Source organism: Coregonus lavaretus (assembly GCF_964263955.1).
Source record: "Coregonus lavaretus genome assembly, chromosome: 5".
Taxonomy (NCBI): domain Eukaryota; kingdom Metazoa; phylum Chordata; class Actinopteri; order Salmoniformes; family Salmonidae; genus Coregonus; species Coregonus lavaretus.
In genome coordinates this window covers 70,953,344-70,973,697 of record NC_139992.1, presented here as the reverse complement: position 1 = coordinate 70,973,697, position 20,354 = coordinate 70,953,344, and the positions used below count along the sequence as shown (strand labels likewise).

Below are 20,354 nucleotides of genomic sequence, written 5' to 3'. Positions count from 1 at the left end.
ATTGACAGCCACTAGGACTCTTAGTGTTTCAGACAGATCATAGTTCAGCTTACGACTCACATGTAACTTCCCAGTAACCTTATTGATGGAGAAACCCAAGTGTCCCCCCTCAGTGATTTTGTAGGACATCTGCGCGTCAATGCCTTCTTCAGCATCTGTGGCCTTTATCTGTGTTACAACATAACCTGCAGGTGCATCTTTGGGAAGGAAAACTTCAGCAGATCCCTTATTAAGGACCGGCTCTATGATAGACGGAGCGTTGTCATTCTGATCCACTATTTTTAGATTGATGATGGCACTGCTCTGAAGCTGGGGTGACCCCCCATCGCTTGCCTGGATGTGTAACTCCAGATGTTTCATAACTTCATAGTTGAAGCTTCTTAGTGCATATATTGAACCAGAGATTGCATTTAGAGATACAAACGTGTTGACAGGTGATCCCATTATAACACTGTCTAAAAGTCTGTATGTAATTTTGCCATTAGTCCCCAAGTCTGAATCTCTGGCTTCAACCGTGGTTATATATGCCCCTGGTGGATTATTTTCTACCACAGAAACTTCATATATAGGCTTAGTAAAGTGTGGGGCGTTGTCATTCTCGTCGCTTAGCCTGATGGTGTATTGTGTGATTTTTCGCAATGGAGGTGACCCAAAATCTTCAGCCATCACTGTTAAATTGTACTCACTAATCTTCTCCCTGTCTAGGAATGCTGCGGTGACAATCATGTAGCTGTCCTCATAAGCCTGTTGAAGTTTGAAATGATCATGCCCATATAAAGTGCAGTGGACCTGGCTGTTGACGCCCGAGTCCCTGTCCGAGGTGCTGATCAGCGCCACTAGGCTGTCCTTGTCTGCTGTCTCGCTGATATATGCGATGCCTGTTGAGATGGAGGTCATTGGCGTAATACTGATTTCTGGGGCATTGTCATTAACGTCTTTGACATGAATTATTATTTTACAGACGGCGGGGGTCGGATTGGGTCCTAGATCAGTCGCCTGCACGTCTAATTCATATGTTCTCTTAGTCTCAAAATCCACTGGGTTCTTAAGCCTCACCCGCCCGGATGTACTGTCCACTTCGAAAAGTTCTCGGATTTCAGCAGAAACCTGTTTTCCGAACCAATAGACCACCTCTCCATTTAAACCCTCATCTGGATCAACTGCATTTAAATCCAATAAAACGAATCCAACCTGTGCGTCCTCGGGCAAAGTGACCGAGAAATTATTCTGCTCAAAAACAGGACGGTTGTCATTAAAGTCTGTCACTTTTATTGTTATTTTCGTTGAACCCGACCTATAAGGGTTTCCTCCGTCTGTGGCAATAAGCTCCACTGCATAAGATGACTGAGTCTCCCTGTCTAGCTCTTTCATTAGCACCAACTCCGCATATTTAACCCCATCCGCTCTCAAAAGCACATCAATCATCAATCAATTTTATTTTATATAGCCCTTCTTACATCAGCTAATATCTCGAAGTGCTGTACAGAAACCCAGCCTAAAACCCCAAACAGCTAGTAATGCAGGTGTAGAAGCACGGTGGCTAGGAAAAACTCCCTAGAAAGGCAAAACCTAGGAAGAAACCTAGAGAGGAACCAGGCTATGAGGGGTGGCCAGTCCTCTTCTGGCTGTGCCGGGTGGAGATTATAACAGAACCATGCCAAGATGTTCAAAAATGTTCATAAGTGACAAGCATGGTCAAATAATAATCAGGAATAAATCTCAGTTGGCTTTTCATAGCCGATCATTAGAGTTTAAAACAGCAGGTCTGGGACAGGTAGGGGTTCCATAACCGCAGGCAGAACAGTTTAAACTGGAATCAATGGAAAAATGACTGTTGACAGAAATTTGATAGCTTTGGATGTAGTTTGAACCTACATCTGCGTCCTCGGCTGGGTCCAAAGGAATACGGAACCCCACATCGGCATTTTCAGAGATCTCCACTGTAGATTCCTTGTTTGGAAACTCCGGAGAGTTATCGTTGATGTCTTTTACCTCCACCTCGACATGGATCAATTTGTACCTCTCTTTTGAAAAACTGACAACATCAAAAGTGATGAGACACTCAATTGTGTGCCTACAGATTCTCTCTCTGTCAACCCTCTCCCCGACAGAAAGCTCCCCGTCGCTTTCTCTCACCCTGATAAAAGAATCGTTGAATTGTTTCATCATCCTGAAATTAGTATTGGAGCCAAAAGAGGGACTCAAGGACATGTCCTTGGCCAGGTTACCGATCACTGTTCCTGGACTTCCCTCCTCATTGGTCTGGTATTTCAGAGTATTTCCCTCAGACTCCGCCAGTGAAACAAATAACATTTGTAATCCAAAAATCCACCCATGCCAACCTGTTAAAATGCCACACATCATGTTCAAGGACGCGATGGGTTAGTTAGTTAAGAGAGCCAAGCCGTTTCACTTTCACTCAACAGATTTGATCACTTAACCTGGTGAAAATGCCTTCCGTCTACAGCAACAATAGCATCTTCTCTGAACTGTGCTGAAAGTCCGTTGTTCATTGCGCGCGGCAGCCAGTCAAGCAGGCGCGCTTGTTGCCTGCCGCCTTCCACACAGCTCCAAATCTTGCAGTGGCGAGGAGGTTTATACAGCTCCCCATGCTAATGAGAGGAAGTGTGACCAATCCTCTGCTTCAGAATTAAAAATAGCCCTCATGAAAGACCTCTAAGCCTGTTTTCAATGTGCATAGAGCTAAAGCAGCAAAATAAAAAGAGATGCTCTGCTTGGAGTCAAGTTTTATGCATTCGTTTTTATCGTCTGATTGCAACTGTCTTTGGTTGTTATTGTGTTTGTTGTTATATGTTTATTACCATAAAATTGCATTGCTAATTATTTGTATTGTTGTTATCATCTATTGTACAATTTCCTCAAACAATGTTCCTCAAATAATGGCCTCCGAAGTGGCGCAGTGGTCTAAGGCATGCAGTGCTAGCTGTGCCACTAGAGATCCTGGTTCGAATCCAGGCTCTTTCGTGTGCGGCGTCGTCCAGGGTAGGGGAGGGAATGGCCGGCAGGGATGTAGCGCAGTTGGTATTAAAAAATAATAATAATGTATGCACTCACAAACTGTAAGTCGCTCTGAATAAGAGCGTCTGCTAAAATGTAAATGTAATAGGTTTTGTAGACAAGAGATGCAGAATGGCTTTGAATGAGTGTCACATATATTTCTGTGTGAATATGGGTATTCAACTAAACTGTGGGGGTCAGTATTGGTGTGTGAGAAGGAGGATATAGGTCAGGATGGATCAGTTTATATGGGCCGGGTGTGTGTGACTGTCTAAGCAATACAGTATGCTTGTTTTTGTGCTGTATGGTAACTTGGTGAATTCCATCCGTCGTATGGCACCAGTACTGTCCTGCTGACGTGCAACTTTTATCTCTTGTAGATAGCAAACGATACGCGGAGAGAACAAGGGAAAACTAAGAACAATCAACAGCAAAATATATATATATATATATATATATATATATATATATATATATATATATTCTCATATGCTTACAATGTATAAAGACTTATATAACAGATAATTTCAACTTTTGTCCTAATTGATCAGTACAATTTTTTATCACCTTGAAACCTATGTAAGTAGCAGCAACTTATCCAACTTAAGTTATCAGTTAGCATAGAATTCAAACCTGACATTTTTCCATAAAACTACAGACAATAATTTCTGAGTTGTGAGATAACGACATGGCATGGGCTCCATTGGCCCATGATAACGTTTTATGCTTAATGCTGTGATTTATATTTATGAAAGCGTTATTTCTTTGAAAGTTTGTGGGCAAATCTTTCATGGCCTTGAATGGATTCCACAAGACAGAGAAAATAGGTATAGCAGAGGAGGAAAATGCACGAGAACTGTTTCAGGGAAGATATGGATTTAAAATGTACAGTTGGCCCACAGACACAATTCCATTTTTAATGGGATTGTAAATTAATTCAGTTTCAGGGGATGCCTTTGCGTTTTATGTTTGCTGATCACTTCAGTCCATAACATGCCTGAAGAAATACCATGATAGTCTGCGTTTGTGGAAGGCACTTAGCTTCTCAATCTTTTACAAAGATTAGAAATCAGAGGCAAATTGCACAGCGTTGGAGCTCAACTGGACTGATTAATGCTCCAATAGTCCAGCGGATAGGTGAAATAATTGTTCCATTTTATTATGCAAGTAGAGATCTCCCATTTTAGTCCAGCATATAATAACCAAATATACCCAAGATCGTTCCATTTTATGATACAAGTATTAAACGTGGTACACTGATACTAGATAACGTAGGGAACATTTTAAAAATTGGAGGCAGGCTGGGAAGCATGTTTTAATAAAATGGCTGCCATTCGGATTTCCTGTTAGAAGAAAATAGGATAAAATCATTCCAAACAATATCAAAATGACTTTGTAATGTTACCTACCTACAAAATAAACCCCATAGATAATATAGACAATAATTCTGATCATAAAGTATTATTAAAACCAACATGGTGGTCATATTGAGGTCATTTTGACCATAGTCCAGCAGCTACAGGAAATAAATTGTGGACTTTGTGATAGCGCCACCAAATTTCATACACAGCTATGGCATGTCTAAACAAATATGTTGGGCTATAGTGCTGTCGCAGAATTGGTCCATTACCCCCCTGGCGTTCATTTCCGATATGGCCACTGAAAGATAGGCTAAGAAACCCAAGATAGGTAACTGGTTGAATAGATGTCACCTGGGGTACTCTGCTCCGGTCAGAGAGCAAGCAAACAAACGTACTCTTAACTTGGAAACACACAACTGGAAAGAAACAGAGGAATGGCTTGACATTATTTAAATATAACCTAAAGGTGTGAATGAGCCTATCATGAGAGAGCCAAAATATAACCTAAAGGTGTGAATGAGCCTATCATGAGAGAGCCAACAGGTGAACTGAACTTGGTTGATCAAGTTCATCTCAGTAGAATGCTGCTCCACTCTGAGGGCTTTTGTACAGCCGCCAACCAGCTGCATGGGGCCATATTGGACTATACTCACTTGGCCATATCTCCATAAATAATTGATACACACAGCCCAATGATGTTTAAGGGGGTCTGGAAAACAAAATGAAATGGCCCAAAGATGCCATATATGCATATCCTTAACATTTTTAGTAGAAAAGTGGTGAAAATGTGTGCTAACTTACTGTTTTTTGTAAATGTTTTCATGGCTAGTTCCAATAGTTTACATGTAAACACTCAAAAAAAGTATATGGGGGTTCCCTGAAGTCTACTGATTGCAATGATATATAATGTGATATTCTGTTTTGTGTCAATTTTAAGAAATGTGACAGCAAACCTGCCCTGTACACATCACCTTAGGTAAAATCCCATAGGAATGCATTATGTCCAGCAGAGAGACAGGTAACCCTTTATGAAGAGACCTTTCAGTCTTTATACAAAGTGAGTAAACTACTACATAAATATGTCTAGCTATAGGGCCATTGCAGATTTAATAACATATTATACTCTAAAAGACCAGTTTTCCAAAATGACCAACCAGCTACATTGGTTCTAATTGGACAGGATTCACATTGCCATATCTCCATAAATAATTGGTACATACAGCCCAATGATGGCTTAACCTCTTAAGGATTGGACCCTTTTTTTTCAATGTTCGCCTAAAATGACATACCCAAATCTAACTGCCTGTAGCTCAGGACCTGAAGCAAGGATATGCATATTCTTGATACCATTAGAAAGGGGAAATGAAGTAGAATATAACACATTAGAACACACACGCCCCCATTCTCATCGATGGGGCTGTAGTGGAGCAGGTTGAGAGCTTCAAGTTCCTTGGTGTCCACATCACCAACAAACTATCGTGGTCCAAACACACCAAGACAGTCATGAAGAGGGCACGACAAAGCCTATTCCCCCTCAGGAGAGATTTGGCATGGGTCCTCAGATCCTCAAAAAGTTCTACAGCTGCACCATCGAGAGCATCCTGACTGGTTGCATCACTGCCTGGTATGGCAACTGCTCGGTACAGAGGGTAGTGCGTACGGCCCAGTACATCACTGGGGCCAAGCTTCCTGCCATCCAGGACCTCTATACCAGGCGGTGTCAGAGGAAGGCCCTAAAAACGGTCAAACACTCCAGCCAACCTAGTCAGAGACTGTTCTCTCTGCTACCGCACAGCAAGCGGTACCGGAGCGTCAAGTCTAGGTCCAAAAGGCTTCTTAACAGCTTCTACCCCCAAGCCATAAGTCTCCTGAACAGCTAATCAAATGGCTTCCACTGACTATTTGCATTGTCCCCCCACCTTACGCTGCTGTTACTCTCTGTTTATTATCTTAATTTTTTTACTTATCTATTTTTTACTTAACACTTATTTTTCTTAAAACTGCATTGTTGGTTAAGGGCTTGTAAGTAAGCATTTCACTGTAAGGTCTACACCTGTTGTTTTCGGTGCATGTGACAAATACAATTTGATTTGATTTTATTTGAAATGGTTGGCATTCAGATGCAGCTTGGACGTTACACCCGTAAAACGAAAATAATTATAATTTACAATTGACAGTGATGATGGCCTATTTTGAAATTAGGTAGGCCTAATTTGGTGTTTGGGGGTATTAAAAATACATTCATTCAAGTTCATTTGTGTGGGCATAGGCAGACATTGCATTTGGATGATGCGTTTTATGCATATGATATTATTCAACAGGCTACAGTGCCAATGTTGATTGAGAAATGATGATGTCATTTATTTACTTTTGAGCTCCAGCATCTAAAATAATAGCACTACACGACTGAGTATAATAGGTTAAATCTGCAATGGCACTATTGCTAGACATCTTTGTTTAGACTTCTGATTACTTTGTGTAGAGGTTGAAAGGTCTCATCATAAAAGTATTTTGTTAAAATGGGTTGCCTGTCTCTCTGCTGGACATAATACCTTCCTTTGCACAGGGCAGGTTTCCTGGGATTTTTATTAGGATAAAGGATATGTATATATGCAATTTCTTGGCCATTTTATTGTGTTTTCCAGACCCCCTCAAACATTTTAAGCCATCATTGGGCTGTACGTACCAATTATTTATGGAAATATGGCCAAGTGAATCTAGTCCAACATGGCCCCATGCAGCTGGTTGGCAGCCATATTGGAAATGGCAGCCAGGGGGATAATGGACAAAATCTGCGATGGCACTATAGCCAACAATACTTCTTTAGACATGCCCCAGCTGTGTGTGAAATTTGGTGTCTCTATCACAAAGTCCACAATTTATTTCCCGTAGCCACTGGACTACAGTCAAAATGACCTCAATATGACCCCCATGAAGGTCTTAAGAGTATTTTATGATTAGAAATGTTTTCTATATTATCTGTGGGATGTATTTAGTGGGTAGGTAACATTACAAAGTCATTTTGAAATTGTTTGGAATGATTTGACCCTATTTTCTTCTAACAGGAAATCCGGATGGCAGCATTTCATTACAATGGCCGCCCTGGTTGACTGACAGGCTTCCCAGACTGCCTCTAATCTTAAAAATGTTTATTACGGTATCTAGTATTAGTGTACTAAGTTTGTATTATAAAATGGAACAATTATTTCACTTATCCGCTGGACTATTGGAGCTTTAATCAGTCCAGTTGAGCTCCAATGCCATGTAATTTGCCTCTGATTTCTAATCTTTGTAAAAGATTGAAAAGCTAAGTGCCTTCCGCAAATGCAGACTATCATGGTATTTCTTCAAGCATGTTATGGACCAAAGTGATTAGTGAACTTAAAATGCAAAGGCATCCCCTGAAACTGAATGACTGACCCCTGGTTGACTGACATGCTTCCCAGCCTGCCTGGTATCTACTATTAGTGTACCACGTTTTATACTTGTATCATAAAGTGGAACGATCTTGGGTATATTTGGTTCTTATCCGCTGTACTACAATGGGAGATCTATTCTTGCTTTAAAGAATTCAGAATAAGTCAATTATTTAGACTTTTGAAGGAAAGAATTTCAATACCCGAGATGTCTTTTGTTCACTGGCACTGCCCCCACCATGTCAGAGCCTCTTCCCATGCCCTGCCTCTGGCAGTGTAGCCATCTGGGTGCTCTCTTAGCCTTTCACTGACACCAAAGTTAATCTTTAATTTCCCAGATGTTATGTATTTGCATTGATGTAAATATATGTAACAGAAGTCCCAAGTAGTCATGTTCTTCAGAATAATGCAGCAGTTACTATTTTGTTGCTCTTTAAGTTTCTCTTACGGCAACACACCTTACATTGATATTGGCACTGTACTTTATGGTAACAAGGTTATTGGTTTACAGATTTGATCACCCTGTTGCAGGAGAACTTTCCTGCAATGCAGGACATTTTAAACTTCAAGTGTATTTGAGGGATAAAAATGCTTCTGACATTTGTAATTTCCACTTTGGAATTTCAGACTTGATTTTTCCTTAAGAAAAATATATCAACCCCACATAAAAATGTCCATTAATTATAATCCACATAATAATTCACATTTCCTGTTGATGCAGGATTATTTTCCTGCTGTAGCAAACTTTAATAGTATTAAGCCATTTCATCTCAGATGAAGTAGGGCCCAATGGGGATCTTTATGTTCCTATTGAAACATCATGATAATGGGATCACGCTACCCTTCCTCTCAGCTGTGTCCTTAGTTTTCCCCTAGTAATCATCAACATCTGTTGATCCGTCTGCATAATTGCCTCATTGTCATCATTCTGGCAGCATTTAGACACATTTCTAAGAGGGTTACAACAATTAGGTTATGTTATGGTTTTAATTGTATGTACTTGAACAGATGATAGGTTTAGTGTTTTAGTTTTTCTCTGTGTTACTTTTTGAAGAGAGTGTTAGGCTATTCTCTATGGGCTGAGATTTAACTAATGAGAAGATGTAGTATAACAATACAATGTGATTAGCTTGGTTTTGTACTCCACATATATAAGAGGGTCCCTAGATTGTGTGAGTCTCTATGAGCTTATTATAACTGTTGAAATGCGTTAATCAAAAACTTTTAAACACTTGCCATCAATTCCCGAATGACTGCGGATCCCAAAGGCAACATCAGTACTTTTGTTCAGAAATAACTCTCAACTGATTAATTCAAACATCAAAATGAAACTCTGGTGGTGTTTTCGTGTTTTGTGCGAGAAGGTTGTGCCGTCACGAGGGGTTCAAACCCCACCGGAAACCATAAATTCAGAAAGGAGCCGATATTATGTTTTATTGATTCTTCACCAAGAGCCAGGAGACAATAAAGTGCTTGAATATTTCATTTCTCTCTCTCTTTATGTTTGCACTGAGAGCTATCTCCCAATGTTCAAGGTGTCCGTTAGAGGTGTCCCTCAGCAGCGATAAACAAAGTGATTATTATATATGAGTGAGATGACGATTCAGAGGGAAAACCATAGTGTTACAGATGCGAAGAAACTCTCTGACACTACAGTCTGACAGGACAGTTACAGACTGTCATCACTAATCAGGCTGTCTGGTGCCTTGGAGAATATTGTTGTTTTTCTACTTCCAATGTTAGTGTGGAGAATACCGTAGACAGTTGTGTCAACCGTTTACAACTTTATGGATGTAAATTAGCATTTGCAAATTTGAAACCATGAAACCATGATCAAACCATGATAGTTTTCCATCATAAATTTGGATCCACAGAAATGTTTCCATTGTATTTACAGCATAAGCACGAAGAATGTACTGTACATCTGTGTCATGTTCCAAGCCATACAGCTTTCTGATAACATATTTACATACTGCTAACCAAATTAGCTGAAATATGAATAAGAGATAAAGCAACATACCCATGATTTGAATAATATCTTATCCACATTTATCTTGTAGGCATACAGTGGGGGAAAAAAGTATTTAGTCAGCCAGCAATTGTGCAAGTTCTCCCACTTCAAAAGATGAGAGAGGCCTGTAATGTTCATCATAGGTACACGTCAACTATGACAGACAAATTGAGAAAAAGAAATCCAGAAAATCACATTGTAGGATTTTTTATGAATTTATTTGCAAATTATGGTGGAAAATAAGTATTTGGTCACCTACAAACAAGCAAGATTTCTGGCTCTCACAGACCTGTAACTTCTTTAAGAGGCTCCTCTGTCCTCCACTCGTTACCTGTATTAATGGCACCTATTTGAACTTGTTATCAGTATAAAAGACACCTGTCCACAACCTCAAACAGTCACACTCCAAACTCCACTATGGCCAAGACCAAAGAGCTGTCAAAGGACACCAGAAACAAAATTGTAGACCTGCACCAGGCTGGGACAACTAAATCTGCAATAGGTAAGCAGCTTGGTTTGAAGAAATCAACTGTGGGAGCAATTATTAGGAAATGGAAGATATACAAGACCACTGATAATCTCCCTCGATCTGGGGCTCCATGCAAGATCTCACCCCGTGGGGTCAAAATGATCACAAGAACGGTGAGCAAAAATCCCAGAACCACACGGGGGGACCTAGTGAATGACAGTGCAGAGAGCTGGGACCAAAGTAACAAAGCTTACCATCAGTAACACACTACGCCGCCAGGGACTAAAATCCTGCAGTGCCAGACGTATCCCCCTGCTTAAGCCAGTACATGTCCAGGCCCGTCTGAAGTTTGCTAGAGTACATTTGGATGATCCAGAAGAGGACTGGGAGAATGTCATATGGTCAGATGAAACCAAAATATAACTTTTTGGTAAAAACTCAACTCGTCGTGTTTGGAGGACAAAGAATGCTGAGTTGCATCCAAAGAACACCATACCTACTGTGAAGCATGGGGGTGGAAACATCATGCTTTGGGGCTGTTTTTCTGCAAAGGGACCAGGACGACTGATCTGTGTAAAGGAAAGAATGAATGGGGCCATGTATCGTGAGATTTTGAGTGAAAACCTCCTTCCATCAGCAAGGGCATTGAAGATGAAACGTGGCTGGGTCTTTCAGCATGACAATGATCCCAAACACACCACCCGGGCAACGAAGGAGTGGCTTCGTAAGAAGCATTTCAAGGTCCTGGATTGCCCTAGCCAGTCTCCAGATCTCAACCCCATAGAAAATCTTTGGAGGGAGTTGAAAGTCTGTGTTGCCCAGCGACAGCCCCAAAACATCACTGCTCTAGAGGAGATCTGCATGGAGGAATGGGCCAAAATACCAGCAACCATGTGTGAAAACCTTGTGAAGACTTACAGAAAACGTTTGACCTGTGTCATTGCCAAATTAAGGGTATATAACAAAGTATTGAGAAACTTTTGCTATTGACCAAATACTTATTTTCCACCATAATTTGCAAATAAATTCATAAAAAATCCTACAATGTGATTTTCTGGATATTTTTTTCTCATTTTGTCTGTCATAGTTGACATGTACCTATGATGAAAATTACAGGCCTCTCTCATCTTATTAAGTAGGAGAACTTGCACAATTGGTGGCTGACTAAATACTTTTTTTCCCCACTGTACTTCCCTCTTAGTAAATCATCTTGCCTTAAAAATGGTACAGATGGGAGAAACGCTCTCATCATTAAGGCTTTTTTTGCCACAGGGGTTAAAGATCAAATTAAATGTTATTTGTCACATGCTGTGTAAACAACAGGTCTAGACTAACAGTGAAATACTTACTTACAAGCCCTTCCCAACAATGCAGAGAGAAAAAAAGAGAAATAATAGAAAAATAATAACACAAGGAATATATACACAGTGAGTAACAATAACTTGGCTATGTGCACAGGGTACTGAGTCGATGTGTAGGGGTACGAGGTAATTGAGGTATATATTTACATATAGGTAGGGATAAAGTGACTGGGCAACAGGATAGATAATAAAGAGTAGCAGCAGTGAATGTGATGAGTCAAAAGGGTTAGTGCAAAAAGGGTCAATGCAGATAGTCAATGCAGATAGATGTGGCAATTTCTCTCTTTTTATTTGCTAAAAGCAATGCAGTATTGAGGCATGAGCATCAGCAGGCAGGAAGAGATAAAATTATGCAAATTGGAGTCAAAAGAATCAGTAATAGCTCATGTGGAATGAATGTGTCAACAAGGTGTTCACAATCACTGGCAGATTTTGTTAATTACACATGACACCATTTCTTCCCTAGCACATGGCAGTATACAGTCTCACACTCTGGGATAAAAATACTGGAGAGGATATTGTATTGCCAGACTCCAGAACTGGAAGATAATCTGCTCTGAAAAATAGGCTTTGGTTGTGCTACTGTATTGCAGTTACTGTAGTAAAGGGATAGTTTACCCAAATTACAAAATGACATATTGGTTTCCTTACCCTGTAAGCAGTCGATGAACAGGGTATGACAGCAATTCATGCTTTGGTTTAGTTTCCCTGGCACTGTTTCCAAATGCATTTGTGGCACAAATCCCATTCAAGTCATGGGACCGATATTAGCATTTTCCATGCGTCATGTTCAAATCATCTATATGTGACTTTGATGAGCTTCAGAATCTATTTGAGATACTTTCGGATGATTTCGACATGATGCACAAAACCCAAAAAAATCGGTCCAATGACTTGGGATTTGTGCCATAAATGCTAAAATGTTAGCATTTGGAAACAGTGCCAGGGAAATAAAAACTAAAGCATGTATTTCTGTCCTACCTTGTCCATTTGTGTCACCCAAATTTTGTAATTTGGGTGAACTATCCCAAAAGTTGCGCCGGAGAAGATGGCTGCCATTTTACAGCCCTCTAACCAATTCTACTATTATGTGTGTTTTTTCGCGTTATTTGTAATTTATTCTGTACATAATGTTTCTGCCATCGTCTCTTATAACCAAAAAGAGCTTCTGGATATCAGGACAGCGATTACTCACCTCGTATTGGACGAATAGTTTTTTCTTCAACGAGTCGGACGCGAAGGATATCCTACAGACACCCGACAAGGCCCAAATCCCCATCATTCGCATGAGAAAGAGACTGAGATATCGTGGGCGTAGGTCGGGGTGCCTTGTAAGGATCCGACGGCGAGCGAGTAAACTGCCTCTTCCATCAATCCTATTAGCCAATGTTCAGTCATTTGAAAATAAATTAGATGATCTAAGATTACGGTTATCCTACCAACGGGACATTAAAAACTGTAATATCTTATGTTTCACCGAGTCGTGGCTGAACGACGACATAGACAACATACAGCTGATGGGATATACGCTACATCGACAGGATAGAACGGCTGACTCCGGTAAGACAAGGGGTGGCGGTCTGTGTATATTTGTAAACAACAGCTGGTGCACAAAATCAAATACTAAGGACATTTCGAGGTTTTGCTCACCTGAAGTAGAATATCTTATGATAAGCTGTAGACCACACTATTTACCAAGAGAGTTTTCATCTATATTTTTCATAGCTGTCTATTTACCACCACAAACCAATGCTGGCATTAAGATTGCACTCAATGAGCTGTATAAGGCCATAAGTAAACAGGAAAACGCTCATCCAGAGGCAGCGCTCCTAGTGGCCGGGGACTTTAATGCAGGGAAACTTAAATCCGTTCAACCTAATTTCTACCAGCATGTTAAATGTGCAACCAGAGGGAAAAAAACTCTAGACCACCTTTACTCCACACACAGAGACACATATAAAGTTCTCCCTCGCCCTCCATTTGGCAAATCTGACCATAACTATATCCTCCTGATTCCTGCTTATAAGCAAAAACTAAAGCAGGAAGCACCAGTGACTCGGTTAATAAAAAAGTGGTCAGATGACGCAGATGGTAAGCTACAGGACTGTTTTGCTAGCACAGACTGGAACATGTTCCGGGATTCTTCCAATAGCATTGAGGAGTACACCACATCAGTCACTGGCTTCATCAATAAGTGCATCGATGACGTCGTCCCCACAGTGACCGTACGTACATACCCCAACCAGAAGCCATTTTTTACAGGCAACATCCGCACTGAGCTAAAGGGTAGAGCTGCCATTTTCAAGGAGCAGGACTCTAACCCGGACGCTTATAAGAAATCCTGCTATGCCCTCCGACGAACCATCAAACAGGCAAAGAGTCAATACAGGACTAAGATTGAATCGTACTACATCGGCTCTGATGCTCGTCGGATGTGGCAGGGCTTGAAAACTATTACAGACTACAATGGGAAGCACAGCTGCGAGCTGCCCAGTGACACAAGCCTACCAGACGAACTAAACCACTTCTATGCTCGCTTCGAGGCAAGCAACACTGAAGCATGCATGAGAGCACCAGCTGTTCCGGATGACTATGTGATCACGCTCTCCATAGCCGATGTGAGTAAGACTTTTAAGCAGGTCAACATTCACAAGGCCGCAGGGCCAGACGGATTACCAGGACGTGTACTCTGAGCATGTGCTGACCAACTGGCAAGTGTCTTCACTGACATTTTCAACATGACCCTGACTGAGTCTGTAATACCAACATGTTTCAAGCAGACCACCATAGTCCCTATGCCCAAGGACACTAAGATAACCTGCCTAAATGACTACCGACCCGTAACACTGACGTCTATAGCCATGAAGTGCTTTGAAAGGCTGGTCATGGCTCACATCAACAGCATTATCCCAGAAACCCTAGACCCACTCCAATTTTTATACCGCCCCAACAGATCCACAGATGATGCAATCTCTATTGCACTCCACACTGCCCTTTCCCACCTGGACAAGAGGAACACCTACGTGAGAATACTATTCATTGACTACAGCTCAGCATTCAACACCATTGTGCCCTCAAAGCTCATCACTAAGCTAAGGATCCTGGGACTAAACACCTCCCTCTGCAACTGGATCCTGGACTTCCAGACGGGCCGCCCCCAGGTGGTAAAGGTAGGTAACAACACATCTGCCACTCTGATCCTCAACATGGGGGCCCTTCAGGGGTGTGTGTTCAGTCCCCTCCTGTACTCCCTGTTCACCCATGACTGCATGGCCAGGCACGACTCCAACACCATCATTAAGTTTGCCGACGACGCAACAGTGGTAGGCCTGATCACCGACAACAGTGAGACAGCCTATAGGGAGGAGGTCAGAGACCTGGCCGTGTGGTGCCAGGATAACAACCTCTCCCTCAACGTGACCAAGACAAATGAGATGATTGTGGACTACAGGAATAAAAAGAGGACTGAGCACGCCCCCATTCTCATCGACGGGACTGTAGTGGAACAGGTTGAGAGCTTCAAGTTCCTTGGTGTCCACATCACCAACGAACTATCATGGTCCAAACACACCAAGACAGTCATGAAGAGGGCACGACAAAGCCTATTCCCCCTCAGGAGACTGAAAAGATTTGGCATGGGTCCTCAGATCCTCAAAAAGTTCTACAGCTGCACCATCGAGAGCATCCTGACTGTTTGCATCACCGCCTGGTATGGCAACTGCTCGGCCTCCGACTGCAAGGCACTACAGAGGGTAATGCGTACGGCCCAGTACATCACTCGGGCCAAGCTTCCTGCCATCCAGGACCTCTATACCAGGCGGTGTCAGAGGAAGGCCCTCAAAATTGTCAAAGACTCCAGCCACCCTAGTCATAGACTGTTCTCTCTGCTACCGCACGGCAAGCGGTACCGGAGCGCCAAGTCAAGGTACAAAAGGCTTCTCAACAGCTTCTACCCCCAAGCCATAAGACTCCTGAACAGCTAATCATGGCTACCCGGACTATTTGCACTGCCCCCCCACCCCATCTTTTTACGCTGCTGCTACTCTGTTTATTATTTATGCATAGTCACTTTAACTCTACCCACATGTACATATTACCTCAACTACCTCAACTAGCCGGTGCCCCCGCACATTGACTCTGCACCGGTACCCCTGTGTATATAGCCTCCCTACTGTTATTTTATTTTACTTCTGCTCTTTTTTTCTCAACACTTTTTTGTTGTTGTTTTATTTTACTTTTTATCAAAAATAAATACATTGTCGGTTAAGTAAGCATTTCACGGTAATGTCTACACCTGTTGTATTCGGCGCATGTGGCAAATTAAATTTGATTTGATTTAAGGAAGAGAAACTGGTCTTCAGTTCCCTTACTGAAAAACCACACACAGAAAATTCTCCAGTGTTAAATTAACACTGAAAGTGTGGACCCGTATAGACACTAAACAGTGTTGAATTAACACATTGCTTAGTTTAAAGCTTTATTTGGATATTTCCCAGAGTGCCTTGCCTTTCGAGTGACTTGTAGAGTTACCACCCATGACTGAATTTGTTAGTGACAGATAGATGTTTGTTGCAGTCATCAAATAATAGTCCAAAGTGAAAATGGTATCATTAAAATTGTATTATTTAACACGTTACAATGTATTTCTTAAGACCTCATTTTGAGGTCTTACGCTCCAAAAATATATGGGTAGTTTGGGTGACCCAACTGCTGGGTTGCAGGCATTGTGTCACTTAGTTGTTGTTTTGTTTTTTTGAAGCGCAAGGTTGGTTGTTTGATTCTGGGGTATTGAGATATTAACCAGCGGGTCAGATCAGAAGACTGGAGGCTTAGCATAATAGGGGTGTGGCTTTCAGGAAGTTATTTTTTTTGCCACCACTGAGAGTAAACGTCATTCCGATTCATCTGTTCTGTTGAATTGTTATCATGTTCCGGTTGAACACTGACACTTTTGTAGCTTTAATGAAGCTTACAGAACTGTAGTTGTTCCTTAAAAGCCCATGCAAATCCCAATGTGATATCCTCAATGGGTTAGTAACCACTTTGTTGCAATATGTAAATAGCAACAAAAATAACTATTGTAAAAGCAATGCCCCTAATATGCCAGCCCTCCTGAAAACAACCTATGGATTACATTAAAAAAGAGCCAGCTGCTTGGTCAAGCCAGCATGAAAGTCATTGAAAACCCAATTGATGGTTAAATTGACACATGTTTGCGTAATCCAAACAACCCAACATGTTGGGTTATTCACACAACCTGTCATATTATGCTGGTTTGCAAAGTGATGTGTAATTCCTATTGAAATCCAGCCAGAGTGTGGATATCTAACCTTAAAAAAATTATATAATCTGCAACCTGCATTTATAATGACTGCCAGTGTTGGGAAAACTATAATATGAGACTACCTAAAGCAGGGTTCTTCAATTCCGGTCCTGGAGGGACAAAACACTTCTGTTTTTTATTTCTACCTGGTAGTTAATTGCACTCACCTGGTGTCTCAGGTCTGAATTAGCCCCTGATTAGAGGGAGAGGATGAAAAACAGAGGTGTTTTGGCCCTCCATGGCCGGAATTGAAGAACCCTGACCTAAAGCATCTAAACTGGAACAACTATTTCAGTAACGGGTGCAATAAATTCAAGGAACACATAACATATTGGATTAGTTTAGAATATGTATGTAATTTATATTTGAGAAGCATAAAATTAATTAATCGATCAATGTACATGCAAAAACATAGATTGTGAAAGAAACAATTATTAAAATAAACCTGCAATAGAGCATGCTGGGAAATATGATAATGATGGGGGCGTGGTTTTGGTTAACCTCTGGTTATTAACACCAACACTGGGGTTATTTTACATGAATTAGTGTTTATTCAAAAACTTACAAAGTGAATTGTTATGTTTAGAGTGTAGGCCTTAGGAAATACGTATTGTATTGTGTTGTGTTAAATAACTGAATTTTTATTATAACATTTTTGCTCACGATCTCACTTGGTGAAGTCCATAGGCATGAAAATGAATGAATGCAACAACCATTTCTCAGTCACTAGCAAATACAGTCATGGGTGTTAACTTTACAATTCACTCGAAAAGCAAGGCACTGGGAAATAAGGCTTTACACCAAGCAGTGTATTAACTTAACACTGTTCCAGTGTCTATACAGACCCACATTTTCAGTGTTAATTTAACACAGTGTTGATTTAACACTGGAGAATTTGCCTTGTTTGAATTTCACAGGTCACAACTGATCTCAAGTGATGTCATGTGTTCAATGTGATTTTGTGTGAAGTTAATGTGATAACATGGGGTTGCAAAATTTCAACATGTGATAACGTGAAACTATACGTGACAAAATTTGAGCAAGTGTAAATCCAGGTCTCAAAGGTCATTGATAGTATTTTACTTTAAAAGTCATAATTGGCATTAATTTAATTTAAACAGTCATGGTTCCCTGCAGGTTTTGTCTAGTTTGCGGTTTGTTCCAGGGATGTCCTCAATAAAAAAAAAAATAACGTGTCATGGACCCACAGATTAGTTGGGACTCAACCTCTCTTGGAATTTCAACTCACAACCTATTGGTTGCACTGCAAACCCCAAGGCATTTTTAACTGTAGTCAAAGTAAATGAAAGTCATTATTACTTAAAATGTTGATGTGGTACTGACTCAAAACTAAATGAGAAGTCACACTACTTTTTTAAAGATATGATAACAAATTTACTTTTTTTCCCAGCATTCTCTACTGCAGGTATATCTTATATAATTGATTTTAATATCTGTGTTTTTGCATGTACATTGAGTGATTGACTGATTAAATGCTATGCTACACAAAGAGAAATAACATTTTTCTAAACTAATCCAATTGACTTTTTGCACCCGTTACTGAAATGATTGCTCCAATTGAAGTAGCTTAGGTAGTTTCCTCCCAGAAATCCTGGTTGGAAGGTAACTATGCGTCTCATGCCATTGTATTAGGCATTATGATATATGTAATGGTTCAATGATAATATTATTTGAGAACCTCCCTAGGTGAAAGCCACAGGATTGTAAACAAATGAATTCAACAATCATGTCTCTGTCACTAACAAATACAGTCATGGGTGGTAACTCTAAAATTCAATCAAAATGGCAAGGCACCCTGGGAAATTATTGGAGGTGTGGCTTAGTGGGGCGTTAAATTGAAGTATACCTTACCAAAAAAAACGGCATGTGTATTACTAATATGAAGGTAGTACTGCTCACTTCAGCTATTTAAGTTTCTTAACTGAAGGTGTTATTTCTATAAAATGACAATATGATGCTGTATTGTGATTTCAATTAGTGTGACCACACTTGGGACTCAGCCTTAATTGGGTTTTGAACTCATAACCTCTTAGTCACAAGCAACCTGAAACATCCTGCTACAGTACATGTCCTGCTACACCACCAGGTCTGTGATCCTAAAAGGGATATGGCGACATACTTACTGACAAGAATACATTCCTGCACTTTGCTAAAAGCTGCCCAGAATCAACTAAATAATTGTCCAACTATCACCACCAACGTAAAACTAGTAGTGCTCAAGGACACTTGACAAGGACTATACATGAATTTTTGGGGCTATTTTAACTTGCAAGCTCTTGGTTGAGTGCATTGATGTTTCTGTAGTGCCACCAGGTTCATACTTATTCCTTGGAACATGTATTAACACACGCTCAAAAAATAAGGATTTGGTTAGGGTACAGTATTGTTCCCTGGGGTACAAAAAGGTCAAAGGGACACTTCACAGGTACACGTATGAATTCACATCGTACTGTTCGGTACCTTGTAGGTATAATGGGAAATGTTCTACCTGGTTACGCAACCTTTCCACCCGGTTACGCAACCCTGCACCTTAGAGGCTGCTGCCCTATAAAAATTACATAGACTTGGAATCACTGGCCACTTTAATAATGGAACACTAGTCACTTTAATGATGTTTACATAATGCTTTACTAATCTCATATGTATATACTGTATTCTATTCTACTGTATTTTAGTCAATGCCACTCCGACATCGATCTAATATTTAAACAGTACCAGTCAAAAGTTTTGACAGACCTACTCATTCAAGGGTTTTTCTTTAATTTTTACTATTTTCTACATTGTAGAATAATAGTGAAGACATATGGAATCATGTAGTAACCAACTCAAATTATATTTTATATTTGAGATTCTTCAAAGTAGCCACCCTTTGCCTTGATGACAGCTTTGCACACGTTTGGCATTCTCTCAACCAGCTTCATGAGGTAGTCACCTGGAATGCATTTCAATTAACAGGTGAGCCTTGTTAAAAGTTAATTTGTGGAATTTCTTTCCTTCTTAATGCGTTTGAGCCAATCAGTTGTGTTGTGACAAGGTAGTGGTGGTATACAGAAGATAGCCCTATTTGGTAAAAGACCAAGTCCATATTATGGCAAGAACAGCTCAAATAAGCAAAGAGAAACGACAGTCCATTATTACTATAAGACATGAAGGTCAGTCAATACGGAACATTTCAAGAACTTTGAAAGTTTCTTCAAGTGCAGTTGCAAAAACCATCAAGCGCTATAATGAAACTGGCTCTCATGAGGACCGCCACAGGAAAGGAAGACCCAGCGTTACCTCTGCTGCAGAGGATAAGTTCATTAGAGTTACCAGCCTCAGAAATTGCAACTGCCGTGTCTTTGTGAGATGCAGTGTAGGTGAACGGATGATCT

The 20,354-nt window shown here is 40.7% G+C and overlaps 1 protein-coding gene across 1 annotated transcript in view; it reads right to left on the bottom strand.

Annotated features, from left to right (window-relative positions):
* Positions 1-2,364, bottom strand: part of LOC311129336 (protocadherin-8-like) — a gene marked incomplete at both ends in the record, with an annotated part of 3,007 nt that extends 643 nt beyond the window's left edge. Inside the window, 2 exons of the mRNA XM_084161607.1 lie at positions 7-1,403; positions 1,803-2,364. Of these exons, the coding sequence (XP_084017733.1) occupies positions 7-1,403; positions 1,803-2,364 (1,959 nt within the window). The remainder of the gene's footprint in view (positions 1-6; positions 1,404-1,802) is intronic.
* Positions 2,365-20,354: the final 17,990 nt, after the last annotated feature.